The sequence below is a fragment of the Patagioenas fasciata genome, chromosome 15 (assembly GCF_037038585.1).
Source record: "Patagioenas fasciata isolate bPatFas1 chromosome 15, bPatFas1.hap1, whole genome shotgun sequence".
Classification (NCBI taxonomy): Eukaryota; Metazoa; Chordata; class Aves; order Columbiformes; family Columbidae; genus Patagioenas; species Patagioenas fasciata.
In genome coordinates, this window is record NC_092534.1 from 4,885,898 (window position 1) to 4,906,881 (window position 20,984).

The 20,984-nt window shown below is 38.7% G+C and overlaps 1 protein-coding gene across 2 annotated transcripts in view; it reads left to right on the forward strand.

The window, feature by feature from the left end:
- KATNIP (katanin interacting protein) overlaps positions 1–20,984 on the forward strand; it is a 56,089-nt gene that overhangs the window by 25,128 nt on the left and 9,977 nt on the right. For both annotated transcript variants that reach the window (XM_065851106.2, XM_065851107.2), the window contains exons 14-21: positions 4,318–5,052; positions 5,626–5,834; positions 8,958–9,033; positions 10,747–10,924; positions 13,384–13,549; positions 17,822–17,979; positions 18,303–18,367; positions 20,158–20,268. In XM_065851106.2, the coding sequence (XP_065707178.2) occupies positions 4,318–5,052; positions 5,626–5,834; positions 8,958–9,033; positions 10,747–10,924; positions 13,384–13,549; positions 17,822–17,979; positions 18,303–18,367; positions 20,158–20,268 (1,698 nt within the window). The remainder of the gene's footprint in view (positions 1–4,317; positions 5,053–5,625; positions 5,835–8,957; positions 9,034–10,746; positions 10,925–13,383; positions 13,550–17,821; positions 17,980–18,302; positions 18,368–20,157; positions 20,269–20,984) is intronic.

Below are 20,984 nucleotides of genomic sequence, written 5' to 3' on the forward strand. Positions count from 1 at the left end.
TGCTCTGAGTCTCTCTCCTTGTTCTATACCTGTTGTGAAATGCTCTTTTTTTCTGAAAAATTTACATTCTGAGTTAGTATTTTTTAATTTATTTGGAGAAGATCAAAGACTAAATTTCAGTAATTGTATTATAAAAATTGACAGTACTGCAGACAGGAAATGTTTTCAAATATCTATGAAAATCTGCAAAAATATAAAGAGTGTGACCTCAAGGTAGCGAGTAGATTTACAGAACTTATTTGTATAGCAGGTTTGTGTCAATCTCAGTGTATGTTGAATGTATTTATTCAGAGTGAATGGAAAACTGCCCTTTATTGTCTCTTCTCTGCTCATGACATTACATACCTCTTTCAGACCTCTCCCTCAGACACCTCTGCTCATTTATGAGGAGTTTTCTACTAAATTTAGCTGTTACCTGGTCCATGCTTTTGAGGATCCTTTCCATCCTTCTCCAAAGCTTTTTCAGTTCACCTGGATCCTGTTGGAGGTGGGGGACCCAGATTTGTGTAGTTGTGTTTGCCTCTGGCAGCAGCCAACAGTGTGTCCCTTGGGAAGAGTTTGAGAATTAGGCAAGTTCTGAAGCGCCTGCTCTCTCCCAGCCTCCAGCAACCTATGGCTAAGATATTTTCTGGGAATGGGGTAATATTTTCGTGCTTAACAAGTCTAAATAACATGAGATATATTTAATCTCCCCTTTCCAGTTTCAAGCCATGTGTAACTGACTTTTTTTGGACCCTTCCTGCCCTTTCTTTGGCATTCTGTAATTCTTTAGCATTCAGTAACTTGTCTGAAATGAAGAGCCTGGCTGAACGATGACAACAAGACCCAGAGAGTTGGAAGAAGAGGTTACAAAAATACAAATAGAATTTTTTAGGTGATTTAGCATAATTAACCATCATAACGATTTACATGGAAGTGTAGCTTGCTGTATGTTGTATTTGAGTGTTTCCATTAAATTTATGGTCATAAAGCACAGGAAGGATGCTGAAATGCAGGAATGCCAGTTCAAATTTCACAGCAGGTACTGCATGACTTTTTCAGGCAAAGGTGAGGAAAATGGGTCTTTCTAAACAGAATGTCTGAATTTTTCCTTCTTTGCCCCTCTGCGAAGAAAACAACAATTTTGTAAGTATATCTGAAATTATATCCCAAAGAAGAAAAAAGTATGGAAGTAGTTGGAATAAGTGCCATCTCCTCTTCACACACCCACTCACCACAGCCTGTTTGCTGTTTCACACGTTTTACAGTGTCTCTGTTAGACAAAAACTTGTCAACATCATGAAATCTGTAAATAAATCCCCTCTCAATAATTTCTGTTCAGTCATAGAAATGGTAACAATTTAGGAGCTTGAATGTGTACTATAAAATGAGGGTTATTATGATTCTAATAACAATGTCCTCTAATTTTGCTCAGAGCAGGTTTTGTTATGTAAAATTCCCAATACGTGTTTGTCCCTGGGAAAACTAGGTGCCATCCACCAGGTTTTGTTCTGTCTGTACTATACTGTGCAGGGTAAAGCCGGCTTCAAAGTGGAGCTGAGTGAGCATTAACAACAGGGAACCAGTTTTAAGTGTTTCCCTAAGAGTGGTGAATTTTAATTGGCACGGGGCTCAGGGAACTGCAGTTTCCCAATAGCAGTATGTGACAAAGGGGAGGCTGCACTAGCTCATGTGCAATGTCACAGCACATCTTTGGTCATTAAATGAAGAATAACAAGAACAAAAGAAAGTAGAAATAGCATGTACATACATACTTGGCTCGAGTTAATGTTGCTATAAAAACATACAATTTTTCTTTGATCACTGATTTAATGTGCAAAGGAAATGATGGAAGTATGCTGATAAAATTTGCAAATAACATATAATTCGGGGTATTATGAGGTAAGAAGATTGAAGAACTGCACAGAAAGATGAACTTGAGGACTGGAGTAATAACAATGAGATACAATTCAAGAGTATGACTTCCAAGGTCATTTGGGGACTAATAACAAAAAATTAAGTTGTAAGCTGAGTAATCATCAATTCCAAATGACCGAGGAAGAGAAGGATCTCTGTTGAGTAGTTGATCACAGATTGCCTATGAAATGCTGGTGTGACGCAGGCGTGATTAGAGCAATGCGCTCTGAGGATGTATCGGCAGAGGCTTTTCTGTTCGTGAGGAGATGTTAATATCTCAGCACAAGCACTCGTGAGACGTCAGTTGGAAAACTGCACTTCTGATCACCCATTTTCAGGAAAGCTGATTACAAAGTGGAACAGATACAGAAGACAGCTTTTAGAATGATTTGGGAAATGAAGTGTGTGATTGCGGCATGGAAATATGGTTGCTATTTATAACTGCAGGGAGTAAAAATGAGATTAACGCAACAGAGGGAGAAGAAAGGTGTTTTTTCAAGCCAGTGTTGCCCCAAAACCTAGTTTGCTGAAGTTTTGAGAGGAATTTTATGGTGTGTGTTGCCATCAGAAGCAGGACAAGGGACTTGGTAATTCAAGACACCTCCTAAATCCCCAAGGAGATGTGCATTTGAGGTGTCATTATTGCTGGCCTCTGGCATAGCATCCATCACAGAGTCATCTCAGCTGTGCAGAAGGATGGGGATGCATCTGGAACATCTGCAGTTGGGATACTCTTTATCTACCAGCAGAGTTTATTGTTCACCTGGCTCCAATAAAAATAACAAATTTTAGATTCTAAAAGTAATGCCAAACCCCGTAAGCCTTCAGCCAGTCACCTCTACTTACGAGCTTTCCTTTCAGAGCTCTGCTTCTCCTGTTGTTACTCTTTAATGTAACCAATAAACCTGTTAAGCTCTCGTTGAAAATCACTGCTACTAAACTGCTGTAAAAGGGCTTCAGAGTTGTAATTTCTGTACTGCTTGGAGTATTTAAGGTAAAAAAGTAAAGAAAAAGAAAACAGAAACATCTCCAAAACAAGGAAAGCTAATGGATGTCAGCTACTCTTCTGTACATGCTAATCCTGGATTTTTAAAGCTTTGACATTTCAAAGTGGTAAAAATACATATGGTATCTTCTTAAGGTAAATTATGAGGCTCTGGGAAGTACTGTCTGGGATCACCAACCCTATGAGTATCCATGTAACAATGATTTGAACAAGAAACTGGCTTAGAAATGACTGATGTTCTCTGAAATATGGACCTTTGCTTCCTATCTGTATTTGCCTTGTGGGCTAAGAAGGAATGGCCAGGTTGGTCTCCAGCCTTTCATTCTGGAAGAAAACCCCCTTTAGGTAGTTTTCCATGTACTTTAAAATTCTTATTTTTATCTCATTTGTCCCCAGTGTAAATGATTATTGGCCATAGACAGATTAGGAACATTGCCTTTTCCCCAGTGCTTCCAAAAATGGAGTTAAAAGTTAGTCTTGAGGAGTCTTTTGGGAAAACATTATTTTGCATTTTACTGCAAATGGCATTTATTCTTGATAACCACTTGTTTTAGTATCTGCTCAAGGACATTGTACACAAGTAAAATCCAGCCCATGGGCCTGTAATTGTTTAGTACTCCACTTGCTTTTCTTCATTTATTTGAAGAAAATACATAAGTGACAGCTTTATTGAAAATCTTTATTATTAGCTGCTCTTAATTGTTTTGAGATGGAAATGAAGCGGCTCCCCAGTGCAGTCACAAGGAGAACACGCTGTGCCCCCACTGTGCCCCTCTCATGCGTTGTCCCCATTGCGTTCCCGTTAGGCACTTGGTCATTATCCCCCTTCTACATCTCACACTTGCTGAAAAGTGAGAAGACTATTTGGACATTACCTGTGTAGAATTCAGCACTCACCTCACCCTCCTTGTATGCTGAATCTACTTCTTTTTTTTTTCCACCCCTTCCTTTATATAGCCATGGATGTTTTTAACAGCACTAGCTTTTCTCTGTAATGCATTAGAAACTTCACCCCTTCAGCCATTCCCAACTGTATGAAAGATCTTCTGCAGAAATGCCGGCAGATGATTTAAACTGTTGTGACAGCCACACAGTAAGTATCGCTGGGCAAAATCCCAATTGTCGTAAGTGTTGAGTCAAGAATTCACAGTCTAAAACTTAGTTGCATTTTTGTATCTTGACACCTGCCCTGCTCTTCAGTATTTCGAAGTAATTGTTTTCATTATGTCTTAATGGGGAAGGGAAATGGGGACATGTAGACTTCATAATGCGGAGGCAATATGAAAGTGCTAGCGTAACAGAATTTCACAGCAAGGGAACACGATATGACCAGCATAATTCCAGAAAGTCTGTGTTGTAGTGGTTTGCACCCAGTCCTGTTTATGCATTAAATGCATATGTAATGTTGTTTTCAGATGAAGACTTTCCTCTCACGGACATAGCAACCTCTAGAGCAAAGTGGCACAACGAACAAGAACACACTCTGCAAGAGTCCTGGAACTCCTTGGTGAAGTTTAATTATTCCCACCGTGGCCGAATCTCTAACATGGATTTTCAAGGGGATATCTTTGATGAGTTTCTCCATCAACAGAAAATCAGACGGCCTGGAGAATATCAGCAAATGAGAAAAGAGGGACTGCAAACACTACCAAAAAGGCAAGAAGAAGAAAATTCTGTGGAGGCACCAGATGGAAATGATTTTGAAATTCCTGTTTTACCTTATGGGCAGCACTTAGTGATAGACATTCGAACAACATGGGGAGACAGGCATTATGTTGGTCTTAATGGAATTGAAGTTTTCAGTTCTAAAGGAGAGCCTGTTCAGATTTCAAAAATAACAGCTGACCCACCTGATATCAATATTTTACCAGCTTATGGCAATGATCCCAGAATAATAACCAACCTAATTGACGGGGTAAATCGGACCCAGGATGATATGCATCTCTGGCTAGCACCATTTACCCCTGGAAAACCTCACTTTATCTTTATTGACTTTGTGAATTCCTGTCAAGTAGCTATGATTAGGATTTGGAATTATAATAAATCTCGCATACACTCTTTCAGAGGTGTGAAAGACATTATAATGGTGTTAGATGAACAATGCATCTTTAAAGGAGAAATTGCGAAAGCGTCAGGAACCTTGTCTGGAGGTATGCTATCATTTCTTGTTTTCTTTGTGGAAACAGCAGTACAATACAAACAAATACATTTAGCTCAGTTGGTGTTGCTTTTCACTTCAAAGCAAGCTGGCACTTTGTATTGTATTTAGTTGTTTTCATTTCAAAATGTAATGAAAACCCCACTAATGCATTCTTCAGTGATATTGTGAATTTTAGTAGCTTGTAGAGCTAATCTCTACTCTTAATGGTGTCTTACCAACAATACCATATTTCAATAACATCAGATAATCACTAGATGTTTAGAAGTTGCAGTTTTTTCTTGTTTTCACAGATAGGGTCTTTTGGAAAAGGTAATGGGGAAGCTTTGTTCCCATTATATTTTATATGCATTTGAAACTGAGTTTGAACTGGATTCTTTAGGTTTTTCTGCTGTGCAGTATAAGTTTGAGAATGAATGTACTATTTGTATCAGTAGTCAGTATCAATTTGCTAAATATTCTCTTTAAAAACTACTTCAAATTAAAGAAGGACCAAAAATAGTTTTTATCACACTCTATATTCTTTTATATGGTTTCTCCATTTAATTCTCTATGTTGCCTTCAGCTCCTGAGCACTTTGGGGATACTATATTGTTCACTACTGATGATGATATTCTTGAAGCTATATATTGCTATGATGAGACATATGATGGAGAAATGGAAGATGCCAGCTCCTTGAGATACGAAGAAGAGCTCAGGAGACCAACAACTGCTGACAGAGAAGGAGATGAAAGACCTTTCACACAAGCAGGGTTAAGAACAGAGGATCAACAGGTAGGAGCCTCTGTGTTCGGAACTCTCTATGAATATGTCTTTCTGAAAGATAAAATGAAAAGTAGGAGATGCTGATTTCCATGATGCAGTGAAGCTCTGCAGAATAATACAACTATCTGTCTATTTTGAAGATTTTTTTCCCACTAGCTCAATAATTTATGCAAATTTTTTAAGTCTAAAAGGTCTTCCAAATTTTAGTTTCCCTGATTAATAAGACTACAAGAAAGGCTATACTGGATTGTATATGTATATATGTATATATATATGTGTGTGTATATATATATGTGTATATATATATATGTTCTTTACTTACTTGGACAGCAGTTAGAGGGGGTTTTCAATGAGGCATTCCTGAAACTTTATGATTCTGTCAGTGATTTTTACCATACACTTCTTATTGCAATGAGTAGTTGTGCTCCCTGTCAATCCAAACCAAAGATTTTTCCGTATGTTCCTCAGTGGATGAAAGACTGTTTTACTGCACTGACAACAGAGCTTTTCAAAAGCTCCTACAGAAGTGTCTTACTTTCTTGTCAAAATTATCCATGGTCATCTGTCTTTCCCATTAATTTGGTGGTTCTTCAGATGTCAACTTTTATAGCAGGTCAGGCCTGTAACTGGTGCACTTGACCCAGCTCTGACTGTGGCGGGTAGTGGGTGCCTGGGCCGAATGTCAGAATAGAGCAAACATGCAGTGGTGTTTCTCTGAAACACTCAGCCAGCCCTTAGAAATTTGTCTTACAAAGACTTTTTGACTTAACCTTTGTGTTTAGTATCCTGCCATGGATTTTATTGCATTAAGTCATCCACAAGCTTTTTGTACACATGCCTGCTTCTACAACTTACAATGTGTTTTGGTAAGTTTCCCAGCTTAACTTGCACAGCACAAAGAACCTATTTCTGTTTCCAGGTTCATTTAATGTCCCCTAGTTTTTACCTTGGAAGAGACTAAGCAATTATTCCCTATTCCCTTCTTCGAGCCACTCAAGAGATTTATGCCCCTCTGTTACATTCTCTTCTAAATCTCTCTTATCCAGAGTGGTTAGTCCTGCTTTAGTCGTTCCTCACACGGAAGGTGCTATACAAGTATGGTCAAGCATAGGAGCATGGTGATAGTTTCTACTTTGTATTTATTTTCCAATAACTCCTGTGCTACGATGCTGTTTTGTTCTAGCTGTAAGGATCTAAGAACATAGGTAGGACAATGTTCACAAGCAGAAGTATTTGAAATTGTAGAAAATTAGATCATATCTGAAAGAAAAGACACTGGGCACCAGTGGAATGAAGGGATCTGAGTAGGCAAGAAAGGAGGAGGAGGGAGAAAAGAGGTGATAAGGTGGCTTGGCGCAGATCGTTTATGGCCTGCAAGGGAGGGTGTTATTCTGCATTCTATAAAACCAGTAGCTTTATCACATCCATGGGTTCTGATACTCAGTGGAGTTGCAAACTTCAACTCCCAGGCTGGTGTTTTAAAGTTGTTCTTAGATAAAGGCATCAGACATCAAAGATACAGTCACTGTTTTGTGAGAGAGGCATCCCCAGTTGGAGGGTGTTTTCCCACCTTCTGTACATTAGTGGTATGTGGTTATTCCTGTGCACAGCTCTTCAGTTTCACCTACTGAGCTACCACAAGGATCTTTGCTACTACATGAAGTATATTACAGTTTGGAAACATACACATACAAGATAAAGTCCATCATTATACTGCAGAGAACAAATACAACAGTAGGAAAAAAGCGTTGACAAGCCTTTTATTTTTTTTTGGGCACAGTGTAAGTGCATTTGATGTATCCTGGATGACAGGAAGTTACTTCTAATGATGAATGAAACTATGAAGAATGAGTCTGGACTTCTAATTTCCTGTTTGGCTTTTTGATTACTAATGAGGATTGAGCTAATGTTTTTGTAGAACTACTTATAAAAATACCATTCTAATCTGCTGTTATTTGGTTTGGAGCTCAATACTGTATGTCTAAGGTTAGGATTTTTTTCCTTATGTGTAGCATTTTTACACCTAACATAAGTAACCATTTTATCCCACTCACTCAATGAAATGGAGTCGATCTGCAACCTTTTTTGACTGTCCTTTGTCTTCCCTACCCTAACTGCACTAGCATGATCAGCAAATTTTGTCATCTGTTTATTCACTTTCTGGATTGCCATGTTTAATAGTATAGGCCATTATTAATTGGTATTGTCAAAGAACAAATGCCAAACAAGTTTACTTGTTTGTTCTGCCCCCTAATTTTCGAGAATAAATCGTAGTGGCATTCTCTGCGGTCTTAACTTCCATCCAGACTTATTATCTCTGCAACATATTTGCAATGTGTTGCAAATACAGCTTCTTCTTCTTATTATTATTATTATTATCAAATAGCAGTCTGCAAGTAAATAATAGTGACTTAATGATTCCAGCCTCTTTGAGAGTAGGTAGCCCACACTAGGAAGTCTCCCATTTAACACTCCTATATGTGCTAACAAAAAAAACCCAATAGTCTTGACTTTCTAAGGATCCATATGATCTTCCACATTTTGGGGCATGTTTTCCATCATCCTGTGTAACCTCATCTGGGTGTTCCTGCTCCGGCGGGGGGGGATTGGACTGGATGAGCTTTCCAGGTCCCTTCCAACCCCTGACATTCTGTGATTCTGTGTGATCCTGTGATTTGCAGAACAGCCTGGATGGTGAGGCAAAGAGAAGATTGATACCCTGTTTCCCCAAATATAAGACAGGGTCTTATATTAATTTTTGCTCCAAAACGTATTACTTTTTTACATGTGTAGCTGCCCGGAGGCTATTTAAATGGACTTCTTTTATTAACTGCACCTAGGGCTTATTTGTGGAGTAGGGCTTATATTTTGAGCATCTTCAAAAATCCTGAAAAATAATGCTAGGGCTTAGTTTCGGGCTAGGTCTTATTTTTTGGGGAAAAGGGTATACACAAAGCTGGACATTAACAAACAATCCATCCCCTCCCCCCAAAAAAACAACCAACCAAACCAACCATAAAAAACCCCAAAGGATCGTACAAATAAACCTCCACTTTATAAACAGTATATCTGTAATGTATATATGATATGCATGTTCATTGCACCTGTTGGTTTACTTTTTTTACTTTTTAGGTTCAAGAACAGGTAATTCAGGCAGACCGTCTCTCTGAACGTATACTCAAGGAATCAGGAATATTTACTGGAAAATGTAAGTTCTTACATTTAATTCTTCCTTAACGACCCTCCTCCCTAACATGTTATCAAGGAGGATCTGATTTGTCAGAGCTGTGTAGAACTTTGTGACAGATGTCAGGTCTGGAGTAAAGAAGAGTAATTGAATCTTTAAGGCAGAAGCTTTGTTTACTATGGCATTTAGAACATTATATTGTAACAGTTGTCTTTTAATCTCAGAAAAATAACACTAGCCATTTGCCTAGTCCCTGAATGGGATTTGTAATAGCTGCCTCCCTTACCCAATAATTCTCTCCCAATCCTGTGTATTTATGTAGACTGACTGAATTTCTCAGATTGGATTGACAACAGAAAGCTAGACCAGAATTTTATATCCATACTTAAAGTAACTGATTTCTTTATCCTGTATAAAATGAACATACTCTGAGCTTGGAGTTGGATTGAGACCTCCAGATGTCCCTTCCACCCTGCATCAGTCTGAGGATCTATGGAGGCATTGGCATGGCGATGTGAATACCAAACCGTGTGTGGAGAGCTGCTTCACCCTTTCTTTCCCCTTTGGTTTGAAAATACACTCTGGTCTTGCCTGAGAATTCTTGCGTGCTTGTGCACGAAATGAGTTTAGTCTTAGTAACTGCCTTGGGAATAGCATCTAATATCAACGTAGCCATAGCTCCAAACTTGTCAGCTAATGCAACTATTTATTTCTTAGTGTCCTTGCAAATACTGAAGAGATCTTACACCCAGGTGAATTTATTTGTATATCAAGACTTAGTCTGGTGTAAATAGCTACAGCTATTTATAGGTAATTGGGCTGGATGGCTTAATAGCTTTAATGCTTGTTTGCTTTACAGACCATCATGGCTGCTGGTGCTTCTTCAGGTATTATCCAGCCTGATTATTTCTGAGCTTCTGCAATGTGTGAAGTGAAAGATATTTTTAATTTAGAGTGATGGATTTTTATGGAACCTGATCAGATTGGAATATTACATGTTATGTCTGTATATGCTATTTATACTTTTTCAGGAAGGCATGAAACAGGTGGATCTGAAAATACATGTACAGTCTTTTGTCTGCCCCATTTTTCTTTCCTATTTATTTTCTGGAGATGCAGTCTAATCAAGACTGCTACTTTTCACTAATGCTCTCCCAATAAAATACTTCCATGTGTCCAGTTCTGACATGAAGTTGGTAACTTAAACACATTAGTAAACCAAATTTGAGTTTTGGTTTAACTGTGAGTTGGTGTTCTCTAACAATTTTAGGATTTACGGGAGACTGGATTTGTATCAGTCTATATAGTCATTTAGCTGGCAAAAGATGATAGATGGACTTCAGACTAATAGGTCTTTTCTGTGTCAGCATAATTACAGAATCTGTCATGTAACTGCCTAACCGTATCGCTGAATTACTGTCAGTCGGCAGTCTAAGTCATGAGACACTTGCTAACATGCTTGATCAGAAGTTGTGTCATTACAAGCGAACAAGATGCTGGGAGCCCACTAACGGGGTCTAACACAGATTTACAGAAGATACTATGCTGTTCCACAGGGGTAGGCATGCAGACCAGGAAGTATCCAAATACAGCATATAAAGTGATTTAATCTAAACAAAATACACGTTCTGCTAATCGCTGGGGCTTACATGTATGCTTATATAGGCTACTTACTTCAAACTATTAAGTATTAATATGTACATAGATATATTGTATGTATATTCTTTTATATAGGCCTGCAACTGAATTTTACCATGACCTGGGGAGACTCTCATTACCTTGGACTGACAGGGCTTGAAGTGATAGGAAAGAATGGTCACGCATTAAAAATAAGTACAGAACAGATTTCTGCTTCACCCCAAGACTTAAATGATCTTCCAGAGTATACAGGAGATTCCAGAACATTGGAAAAGTAAGTAGCACAAGAGTTGGATTCTAAATTTTTTTCCCTCCTCATGCCTGTTGTTTCCACCAACTGTTTTGGAGCTCATCAATTTTAGATGCGTTTTACATCAAACTTTATAAAGTGACAGAATTATATAAACTTTTATTATGTTAACACATGTTAATGCAAATGTGATTTTCATACCATCACTGCTCATTCTGGGATTTCACAAGCTACCCAGGAACAGCTTGTTGTAAAAACATGAATGAGATGTTTCCAAAAGATGGTGTTTGAGTTAGGAAATGCTAACATGCCTGGTTGGTATCTCTGCCAAAGACTTTCCAGGCAGAAATGTGGGTGTTGTGTAGCATCTGTCTATGCATATGCAGTGATATTTATGCAGGTTTTCTGGATAATTTCAAGGAAAATTTTCAAGTTAGCAAAGGGTGAGGATGCATTACGGACTTGCACAAATAGGTGCTGTTCTTTTGGAAATTCTGCGGCTTTTTTTTTTTTGTAATTCCGATGAAGTTTTATACATTGACAAGTATACTTCCCCAAATTAACTTGTGCTTCCTAATTGGCAGCAGTGTAGAAATCGTAGGCTATAGGTTTGGAGAGGACTTGGCATTTGTTGTTATTGAAGCTATACTCTGTTGTTTCCAAGTCATATTTCAATTTTAAAGGGTATTTTCAGTTGTAATCCTGTCCTCTGGCATGTTTATGGTCTTGCGAATAAGTTTATGAATTAGGACTTCTCTTTTCAAAGTCTTTGAGTCTTCCTTTGAATCTTGTATTTATCCACATGTACACTAACTCTGTTCTTTGTAAATTCTGCTAATCTGACTAGTATGCATGCCGAGCTTACTTGTATATAATTACTCCATTCTTCTGCCTATTTGCATTACAGTCTCTCTGTAGGCGTCTAAGAAATCTTCCTATGAGACCCTCTGTGATGAAGAGGTTCTGGTGGGGGAATCTCTTCAGGCTCCACCATGATGGACCCAAATGCAAAGAAGTCATTTAGCTCTTCTTTCTGTTCATGTCTTATCTTCCCTGAATGGTCCTTTTGCAGCCCGGTCATCTGTTAATCCTATAGAATTTCTGGCAGGCTTTCTGCTCCTGATGTATTTGAGGAATTTTATTTATGGTACCTTTGGCTTGCTAGCCTTCATACTCTTTTTTGGCCTGTGCAGACACATTTCCAGAGTTTATGATCCTGTCAACGTAGGGATTTTTGATCATGACTTTTGTTGAAAGATGGCATATCATAATTTTCTTTATCCTGCCACTGAGCCAGGCTGGCTTTGATTTTTTGAGTCCTCCCTCTTTCTAACATCTTTCTTAGTAAGTGGGATACATCTGTCCTGTGCTTCCAGTACGATACCCCTTAATGTTCTCTCTGATGTGTGTAATTATTTTTTTTGTTTGTTTGGTTGGTTTTTTTAACATCATAATTTTGGCTTAAGAACCTTTTTGGGCACAAGAAATTGAGGGTTTTTTTGCTTTTGAAAATACTGCAAGCATGTTGAATTTGAGTACACTACAGTGCTCTTCAGCTGTAACATTTGAAATGGGTCCTGTGTACTATTCAGTACCAAGTCAAGCATTATAACATCTCTCATGGGCTCCCTAATCAGTTCCTCCCTGAAAGAGTCATTATTCAAATCTTTTTCTTTACAAAACTGCCAAGTCTGGCACTCATTCTTCCATTAAACTTTTAAATAAATAGTAAGTACACAGGGCAGTGTAGAAAAGTAATTATGGTGGACAATTAATTCATATTCTCCTTTACTCTATCTTTGTATGCCATATTTCATGGTAGAAGAATATGAAGTCAGAATTCCAAAATGAGGAAATGATGGAATTAACTTTATCTAACCAGCCTGAAGTCTATGCCCTTATGAAAAGACAATGTCATGCTGGTAGAAAGCTTTTCTAGAATGTAGGAATGTGCCTGCCTGTGTGCATGAAGGGTGTGAACAAGCTCTGCTTCTTCCCCAGGTTATCCAGCTCCTGGTCAGATTCAGTATAATTGCACTGGTGTAACAACACACCTCAGAGTACCAGATATACTACTTTAGGCATGGAACTATATTCATAAATTATATTGTGTCTGGACCTTAGAGTTTTGCCTTCAGCCATTTTGGCACAAAGCTAGTTGAGCTTTGCCTGCCTTTGTTTACACAGGGGAAAACCCAGGATATTTCTGGTTTTCCTCAAATGGAAATACAGCTAACAGAAATACAGGTTTTTCTTCCCCACACCATCTTTAATTCAACAATTTCATGCTATTTTTTGTGTTTACCGTGCTTTTTAATTGTGTGCACATAGGCACAATGAGCCCTGGGAGCTGGAAGTGGTGTCTAGAAATGAATTAACACCTAGTAAAGTACCTGACTTTTATGAGAAAAGCCAGCTTTTCTTTTCTATTTTCTTTTTTTTTGTTCATTTTTCCCCCAGCTAATGGATTTTTCTCTTTGTAGGTTAATAGATGGGACTAATATCACAGTAGAGGATGACCATATGTGGCTCATTCCCTTCTCTTTTGGAGAAGATCATCTACTCACAATCTATTTTGATAAAATTGAAAGCATTGCAGGGCTTCGCTTTTGGAACTATAATAAATCTCCAGAGGATACCTATAGAGGGGTAAGTAAAAGAAAAGGAGCACTGCCAGCAAAAATATACAGCAGTGCATTGGAAAATTGGTACTGTGATAAATGAATATAGCTGCCTTAATGGAACACCATAAATCTTTCTAGATTGTCTGAGTCTGAATTTTGTGGCAGGTATAATGCATTTCTGTCTCCACAAACAGCAAATATTGAAAAAAAGCCAGAGATAGTTTAAAGAAATCTTCACAACTGATTTTTCTAAGAGACACATACAATAGCACATATTATTTTCAAGATATATGATTCTGAAGTGGTATCTTCTCAGTATCTAGTATTTAAGCCTAGCATATGATTCTTTATTTCCTGGAATACAAGGAATGGTAAAACAGGGGACTCTTCTTCAACAGAAATTCTGTTTAGGTAAGATATAGAAGGCCAGTCAATCAGTACCACATTTCCAAGAAGCAAGCAGTCTTTAGAGCTGTAACAGTTATTAGGGAATGTTGACATCTTCAAATAGTTTGCCTAAGGTAGTTCAGCTAAAATTGTACAACGTACCTCGTGTTGTCTTTTTCCAAATTGCTTGGTTTATATTTTTTTTTCATATTGTATTATTGGAATTGATCGGTAATTGACACCTGTTAGAGATCATGTAACATCTTGCTGGCGCTCTGAGTTTGGCTGTCCCACATTTCATAGAATCATAGAATAGTTTGGATTGGAAGGGACCTTGTTTTTCTCAGAAGCTATAGATGCACTTGTAATGATAACTAAGTAGTAATTCCTGTTCACTGCACAGCAAGTTTATGAATCCATTTGTTTCCAGGTCTTCCCCTTCACACATAACTATTGCATTCTTGATGTCCAAACTCAGGCAATAGATAACAAGAAAAATGTCGATATGTATTAAACCCGTGAGAGATAGGACACAAAGAATAAGCAAAGTTCTGGAAAAAATCTAGAATTGAAGTTGGAGGCACGGATCCCTCATAGGATTGGGCAAGATAGTAGCAAAACTTGCAGAACTTCTTCTTTGTGTAAATTTACCTTCCAGGTTGAACACTATATGAACACTATATGAACACTACATAAATAGGAGGTGTTACCTGTCCACAGCAGAGCCCTTGGTGTCTTTTAATATCAGCATGGCGTGTTTTTGAGTGCCAAAGACTCCCCAGAGGGACAAAGTGTAAGATCTTTCATTTAAGCTGCAATTGATCAAGACTTTAACATACAACACCCAATTCTGTAATACATTGCACTAACCCAACAGGTTTGACACATTGGAGGGTTCAGGAGCATGTTGAGCTTTCCATGTAAACATACCCCTTGTATAACAACTGGGTTTTCTTAGTAAAATCTGCTACTTAATTGATGTGATTTGGCATAAAGGACAGACTCTTCCCTGTGAGAGTGGTACAGCTGTGGGACAGTATACAGTGACGGGAGACTTTCAAAAATAAATGTGACAAGGGCTAGAGCAACCTGGTGTAGCTTTGCAGGCTTCTCTGCTCTGAGCAGGAGCTCTGACTGGAGACATGCGGGAGTTCCTTCCAACCTAAATCTTTCTGTGATTATGTGTACAAAATGCAATATGAAGAACTGTGTTTAAGTGGTGATTTGGAATGTTTTTCACTGCTCTTGTAAGCCCAACGTTCTCTAAGGCGGAGCAGGGGAGATAAACTTGAACATGAATTTCCATACCAAATCAGCTTCCTGTATGTGTGTGTCAGTTATCAAAGGAAGAAAAGAAGTAGTCAAATCCCTAAAATCTAACATGAAATTTGGAGGCCAAACCAAGAAAGAAAGGAAGGAATGAACGTATATTTTCACAGTTTACTGTGCTAGGTAGAAAATGCGGTGAGTCTGATCAAGTATGCATGCAGGTGGCATGCCTGTCAGTCCCATAACAGTTATTGGGTAAAATTTATATGAGAAGTTCATACCTGCAGTCCTTTAAAAGGATAAAATAAATTATTTGGAAAACTGAAGATGCAAGGTATCTGCTAGGCCACAGTAAAGAGGCTTTAGACTGTAAACCTGGGGAATCATGACATCTGTCTCTTGAAGAGTTGCTATTCCTTCTAAGAAACAGTCCCTGGCTATGAGATATAATGTTTGCTAGGCAGCTGTGGACTGGCGGATTCTATTAGCAGCTTTAGTATGAGAGGGCAATGGCAGTGAACTGCCAAAATGAAGCCTTGTGTGCTATTTCCAGCTCTATGAAAAATTACCTTGTGAAAGCTTTGTTTTGTGATTTCTAAAATGCCATGTGTGATGGTTGATTGCCTTCTCAGATGATGAAAATTACTTAGAAATGAGGGCTGTAAAGGGCACATAAATATAAGCAGCTGTGGTATAATAGGTGAGATTTCATCTCCAAATCTCTGGACTTCCCATTCAATATGTGTTTCCTACAGTAAAGGGTATTTCAGTGGATTTTTCACCTCCTGTCTTTAGCATGACAGACTGATTCAGTTTGGGAAGTAGCATGCAGAAGAATTTCTGATATGAAAAGGGTATTTCCTTTCTTTGCTCCCAAGCTTATTAAAGATGAAAAATAGTTATTTCTCCATACTTGGTACTCATACTAACATTCCATCCTAATTAATCTCCATGCTGTTTGGAAGTGAGCAGAGCAGCTTCTCTAGTCTAGTACAATAGCCAGGGTTTTCAAATCAATAAATGTTTGTGTACTTGCTTTTGGGATATTGCAGGTGTACCTTACTGAAATGGTAATTGAATAAAAAATTAATTACAAATGGAAAAAATATGAAAACTGTTATGAATATCAGGTGACTGATAGTATACAGCCTTTGCAGAAAACTCTGAATGTTTTTAAGTTCTTCTCAAATGGACACCTGAAATGGGGAATTTAATGATAAATATTGCAAATGTATTTTTAATAGAAATCCTAATAATGAAAATTAAATATTTGCATACAAAACTAAGTTAAGCTCAAATTATTGTATATGCATCAGTCAGTATAAAATCCGAAGATTAGAAAACTGACTCGCATTACCTTTAGACTAAACTAAGTCTTTTGTTAACTAAATGAATCTATTTTAGTTCAGTCCATTAATCAGCAAGCCAATTACAAGGCAATCTCGTTATATTTCACAGGTATTATTCCTTCCTTAACCAGTAGTTAGTGAAAGACTCAGTGCAATACGTGCTGCTTGTCTGTTATATTTACCATATTTCAGGGCAAGATGCAGGGATAATTGTTGCTGCATGATTGAATTGTTGTGTGACTGGGATCATGCAGACAACACCAGATGGTGCTAATGGGGGAGGGTGAAGGGGCCAGGACTCCCTCATCAGCTGAATAAGTATGCCTGAATTATTTAGTTTAATCTTTAGAGATTGTATAAGATGCGCATGCATCTGTGACGTGGACAAGGCTCAATTCTTTCTGCCTGGAACGGGCGCCTCTTCTCTATTCATATGCCCTTGGGTTATGTACAGCACTGCTTGGCAGATGAGTTTGCACGATCCTGGAAAAGTCCAAATGTCACCTGCCACAAAGATAAATCAAACTGGTGAAACACAGGCTTTCTGTAAATGCAACAGAGACACAAAAAGCCTGCTCTTGAGACAGCACAAGGTTATGGGATTTCTTGAAGGCTGGTTTCAGCCAGCGCTGGGCAATCAGGCCTTATCTGGCAGTGTGTTCAGATACATGCTGGCTCTGTCTGTCTCCTCAAATCACCTTTGTGACAGATGCTGACTTGCAAGCCACTTCTCTCCATTCTGTTGTATGTATTGCTGCAGTCTCAGGAATCATAGAATCATTTGGGTTGAAAAAGACCTTTAAGATCATCCAGTCTAACTGTTAACCTCACACTGCCAAGTCCGCCTCTAAACCATGTCCCTGAGCACCACAGCCACACATCTGTTCAACCCCTCCAGGGGTGGTGACTCCACCACTGCCCTGGGCAGCCTGTTCCAATGCCCAACAGCCCTTTCTGGGAGGAAAGGAAGCTTCATCTTGCTGAGGTGTAGTGAGATAGAGTAATTGAATATCGCTTGAATACAGGTGTTTTTTTTTTTTACCCCAGATCCTCACCTCTTCCATTCCCATCAATGTCAGCTATGATGGTCTGAGTCTCACACTATGGATTGCAACTGGTATCTGCTGGTTTAAGGATTTCTTTTTTGCCAAACAATGTCATGCTATAGAGGAATAAGATAAATATAACAAAATTATTGACATTATTTCAGCCTCTGACGTGAATGCAATTGTTTTGGATGTATTTTAATTTATATTGTCGTATCATGTAATGTTATGTTATTTTTAAACAAGGCTAAGGTAGTCCATGTGTTGCTGGATGGTCACAGCATCTCCCCACCGGAGGGCTTCCTTATCCGCAAGGGACCAGGCAACTGCCATTTTGACTTCGCCCAAGAAATTCTCTTTCTTGACCATCTGCAGCCCCAGCTGATTAATAAAGCACAAAGGAGGTAAAGTAGAATGTTTTTGCTATCCAAACCACACAATTTCTCTTAAGTGTTTAGTATTCTTTCCTATTCTCTGTTGAAGCCAATTGTATGAGACACACCTGGATGAAAATATGAAGCACTGAGAGCAAGATGTTTCATTGGGTTTTAACTATATACTGTTAAACACATTTAATTGAGATCAGAGGGCAATCTAGTCCATAATCACAGGCAGGGGGATTAGGAGTGGTGTTTGTGGAGGCTTAGTTCTTTGGTTTTGTTATCTTCTTTTCTGAATGAGCTAAGGGTTCATAAAGAAACTACTTTGTCTTGGGTTTTTTTGGCAGGACTGGTTCAAAGAGAATGGAACAAGCAAGTATGGACTATGAAGCACCGCTAATGCCATGTGGTTGTATCCTTCTCTGTTATTTTCTTACTTGTAGGATAGAAAATTTTAGTTATATACTATGGTTATGAGTCCTGACCTTTTTGAATATAATAATTTCTGGTACTTTAAGGAATTATCAAGATACCAATAATATGAGAAAGGCTTCCATTAAGTATGAATTAGGAATAAATAAATCACAGAATCACAGAATGTCAGGGATTGGAAGGGACCTGGAAAGCTCATCCAGTCTAATCCCCCTGCCAGAGCAGGAACACACAGATGGGGTTACACAGGAAGGTGTCCAGGCGGGTATATGAATGTGTGACCTCTTTTCATATACTCTGGTAGCTTTTTCTCCTGCCTTTTATAATCCATCCAAGCTGGAACCAGAGGTCCATTAGCACAGTATCCAGCCAGCCCATCAAAGAGAGAAATAGTCTGTATATTTTTGCATATCTTTGAGTATTTGTCTCATTTTATATCTTTATTAAGATTGACCAGGACTGTGTAATATTTTTGCCATTTTTCTTATTGTTTGTTACTTTTAAAGCTTATGTTTTTCCTAGATAAGCACAGCACAGCCTTCTGTGATAATACTGTCGTGCCATCCATCTATTTGACAGGCCTTTTAAATCCATTAGGCTATTCTAGCCAAGTCTGGAGACAATGAGGTCCCAACAATACCAAGTTCCTGCCAGTTTCATGAAAATCTATGTCTGGGTAGAGGAAAGAGATACAAGTGAGTGCTCCATTAGAGAAATGGACAGCACTGATTCCATCATTACATTTTCTGCCATTTGGTTTGGGTGCATATTTGCTGGCCAGTTATCACCTGTATAATTCAAAACCAGGCAAAGGCACATTCAGGAAACACAGGAAGGCAGTAAAGGGTCCAAACAGGAGGTCTGGTGTTAAAAAGTTGCAGTGTATAAGGCCTCTGGTGATTTGACCTTGGTTGAATGCCAAGATGGAAAAAAAAAACCCACTTGTGGGTCCAGATAAAGGCAGTTAAATGAAAGCACAGACCATGCGTGGAAGCAAAGCAAAGCCAAAAGATTTATTCCCTACTTCCCATCAGCAGGTGATGTCCGGCCACGTCTCAGGACGCAGGGCTTTAGTACACGTAGCAGTTGCTCCAGAAGACAAGTGTCATAAATAACAAACGCCTCCCCTTCCTCCTCCTTTCCCTTTGCTTCTCTTGCTAGGCAGGCATCATCTGGTACAGAATGTCCCTTTGGACAGTTGGGGTCACCTCTCCTGGCTGTGTCCCCCCCCTTGCCCACCCCCAGCCCACTGGTGAGGTAGTGGGGAAATGTTGGAGATACAGTAGCCAAAACACCGGTGTGTTATCACACTTTTCTGGCTACCAGTACAAAGCACAGTACTATGAGGGCTGCTGGGGGAAAATTAACTCCATCTCAGCCAGAGCCTATACAAGGAGGTGGGACACACTAATTCATCTGATGAAAGAATATATATGAAGATATATATGTGAACATGTGTATATATGAACATGTATAGACAGACTTTTGCCTAGTTGTACCACCTACAGGTGTCCAGCTGTGTGGGTGTATTATCAATGGCAGAAATGGCAGACTTGTTGTCTTAATTTATTCAGAGACATTTTAGACATAGTAAAGTCAGAAGGGAAAGCAGAACTTTTTTACTCATGGTGTTATGCTCCTTAACTGCAAATAAGAATATGTGACAACAAGGTGTGGGCTGCACTGTCATTTTTGAAACTGCACATTAAATAGTCTGTTAGGACAAAGTATCAGTATCAAAATTTTCCTTAATGGTGTTTTACTTTTTAGTTATTTTCCAGTTTCAGCTTCTGACAAGTTGGGGTGATCCATACTACATTGGTTTGAATGGACTTGAGCTGTTCAATGAACATGGAGACGAAATCTTACTAACTGAAAACAGTATCCTTCTGCAGAGCGAGGGCCTCTGTCCCTTTCAGATACACACTTCGCTGCCCACCAAATTATCACATTATCACTTGCTACTTCTTCCAAATTACCAGTTTATCCTGTGTGATTACTCTGCTTGTATTTCTCTATATTTACGTAATGGTACTTGTTGCCATATGTTTTAATGTGTTCTATGCACGTTGAGAATTTTTCTTCTCTGCACAGGATGCACTAACAAAGCAGGAGAAAGTTACAGAAGGGAAGGTTGAAGAATGATATATGGTATTTTTTTGCTATCAATATTTATTTCTTCTATAGTATGAAAGGACCAGGAAGTTTGACGAGCTATAAATTCATAAGAAAAGGTTGACCTCAGTTCTTTGTTATAAAATCTTTCATTGTGCCACAGGAAAGAAATTTTTCATAATTCTTGTTCTGGAGCCTTAGGCTTTTCTAGACACCTGATCCAGCCGTGAAGATAAGGGCTGAGACTGAATTTGATTCAGTGTTCCCTGGGTAACCAACAGAGGCAATGAAGGACGTGTTTGAGAGATTCATAGTCATCAGGGTTACACCTCAGTGCTCTGAATCAGCTAAAGTCTCTTAAGAACTGAAACGTTCATACCCCAAAGTATAATTCATGTAGTTCAGTCAGATGGAAGAAACAGAGTTTTAGCCAACTAGATAACAAGCGTGGAAGCTGCATGAATTGTATCTCCCTAAGGATC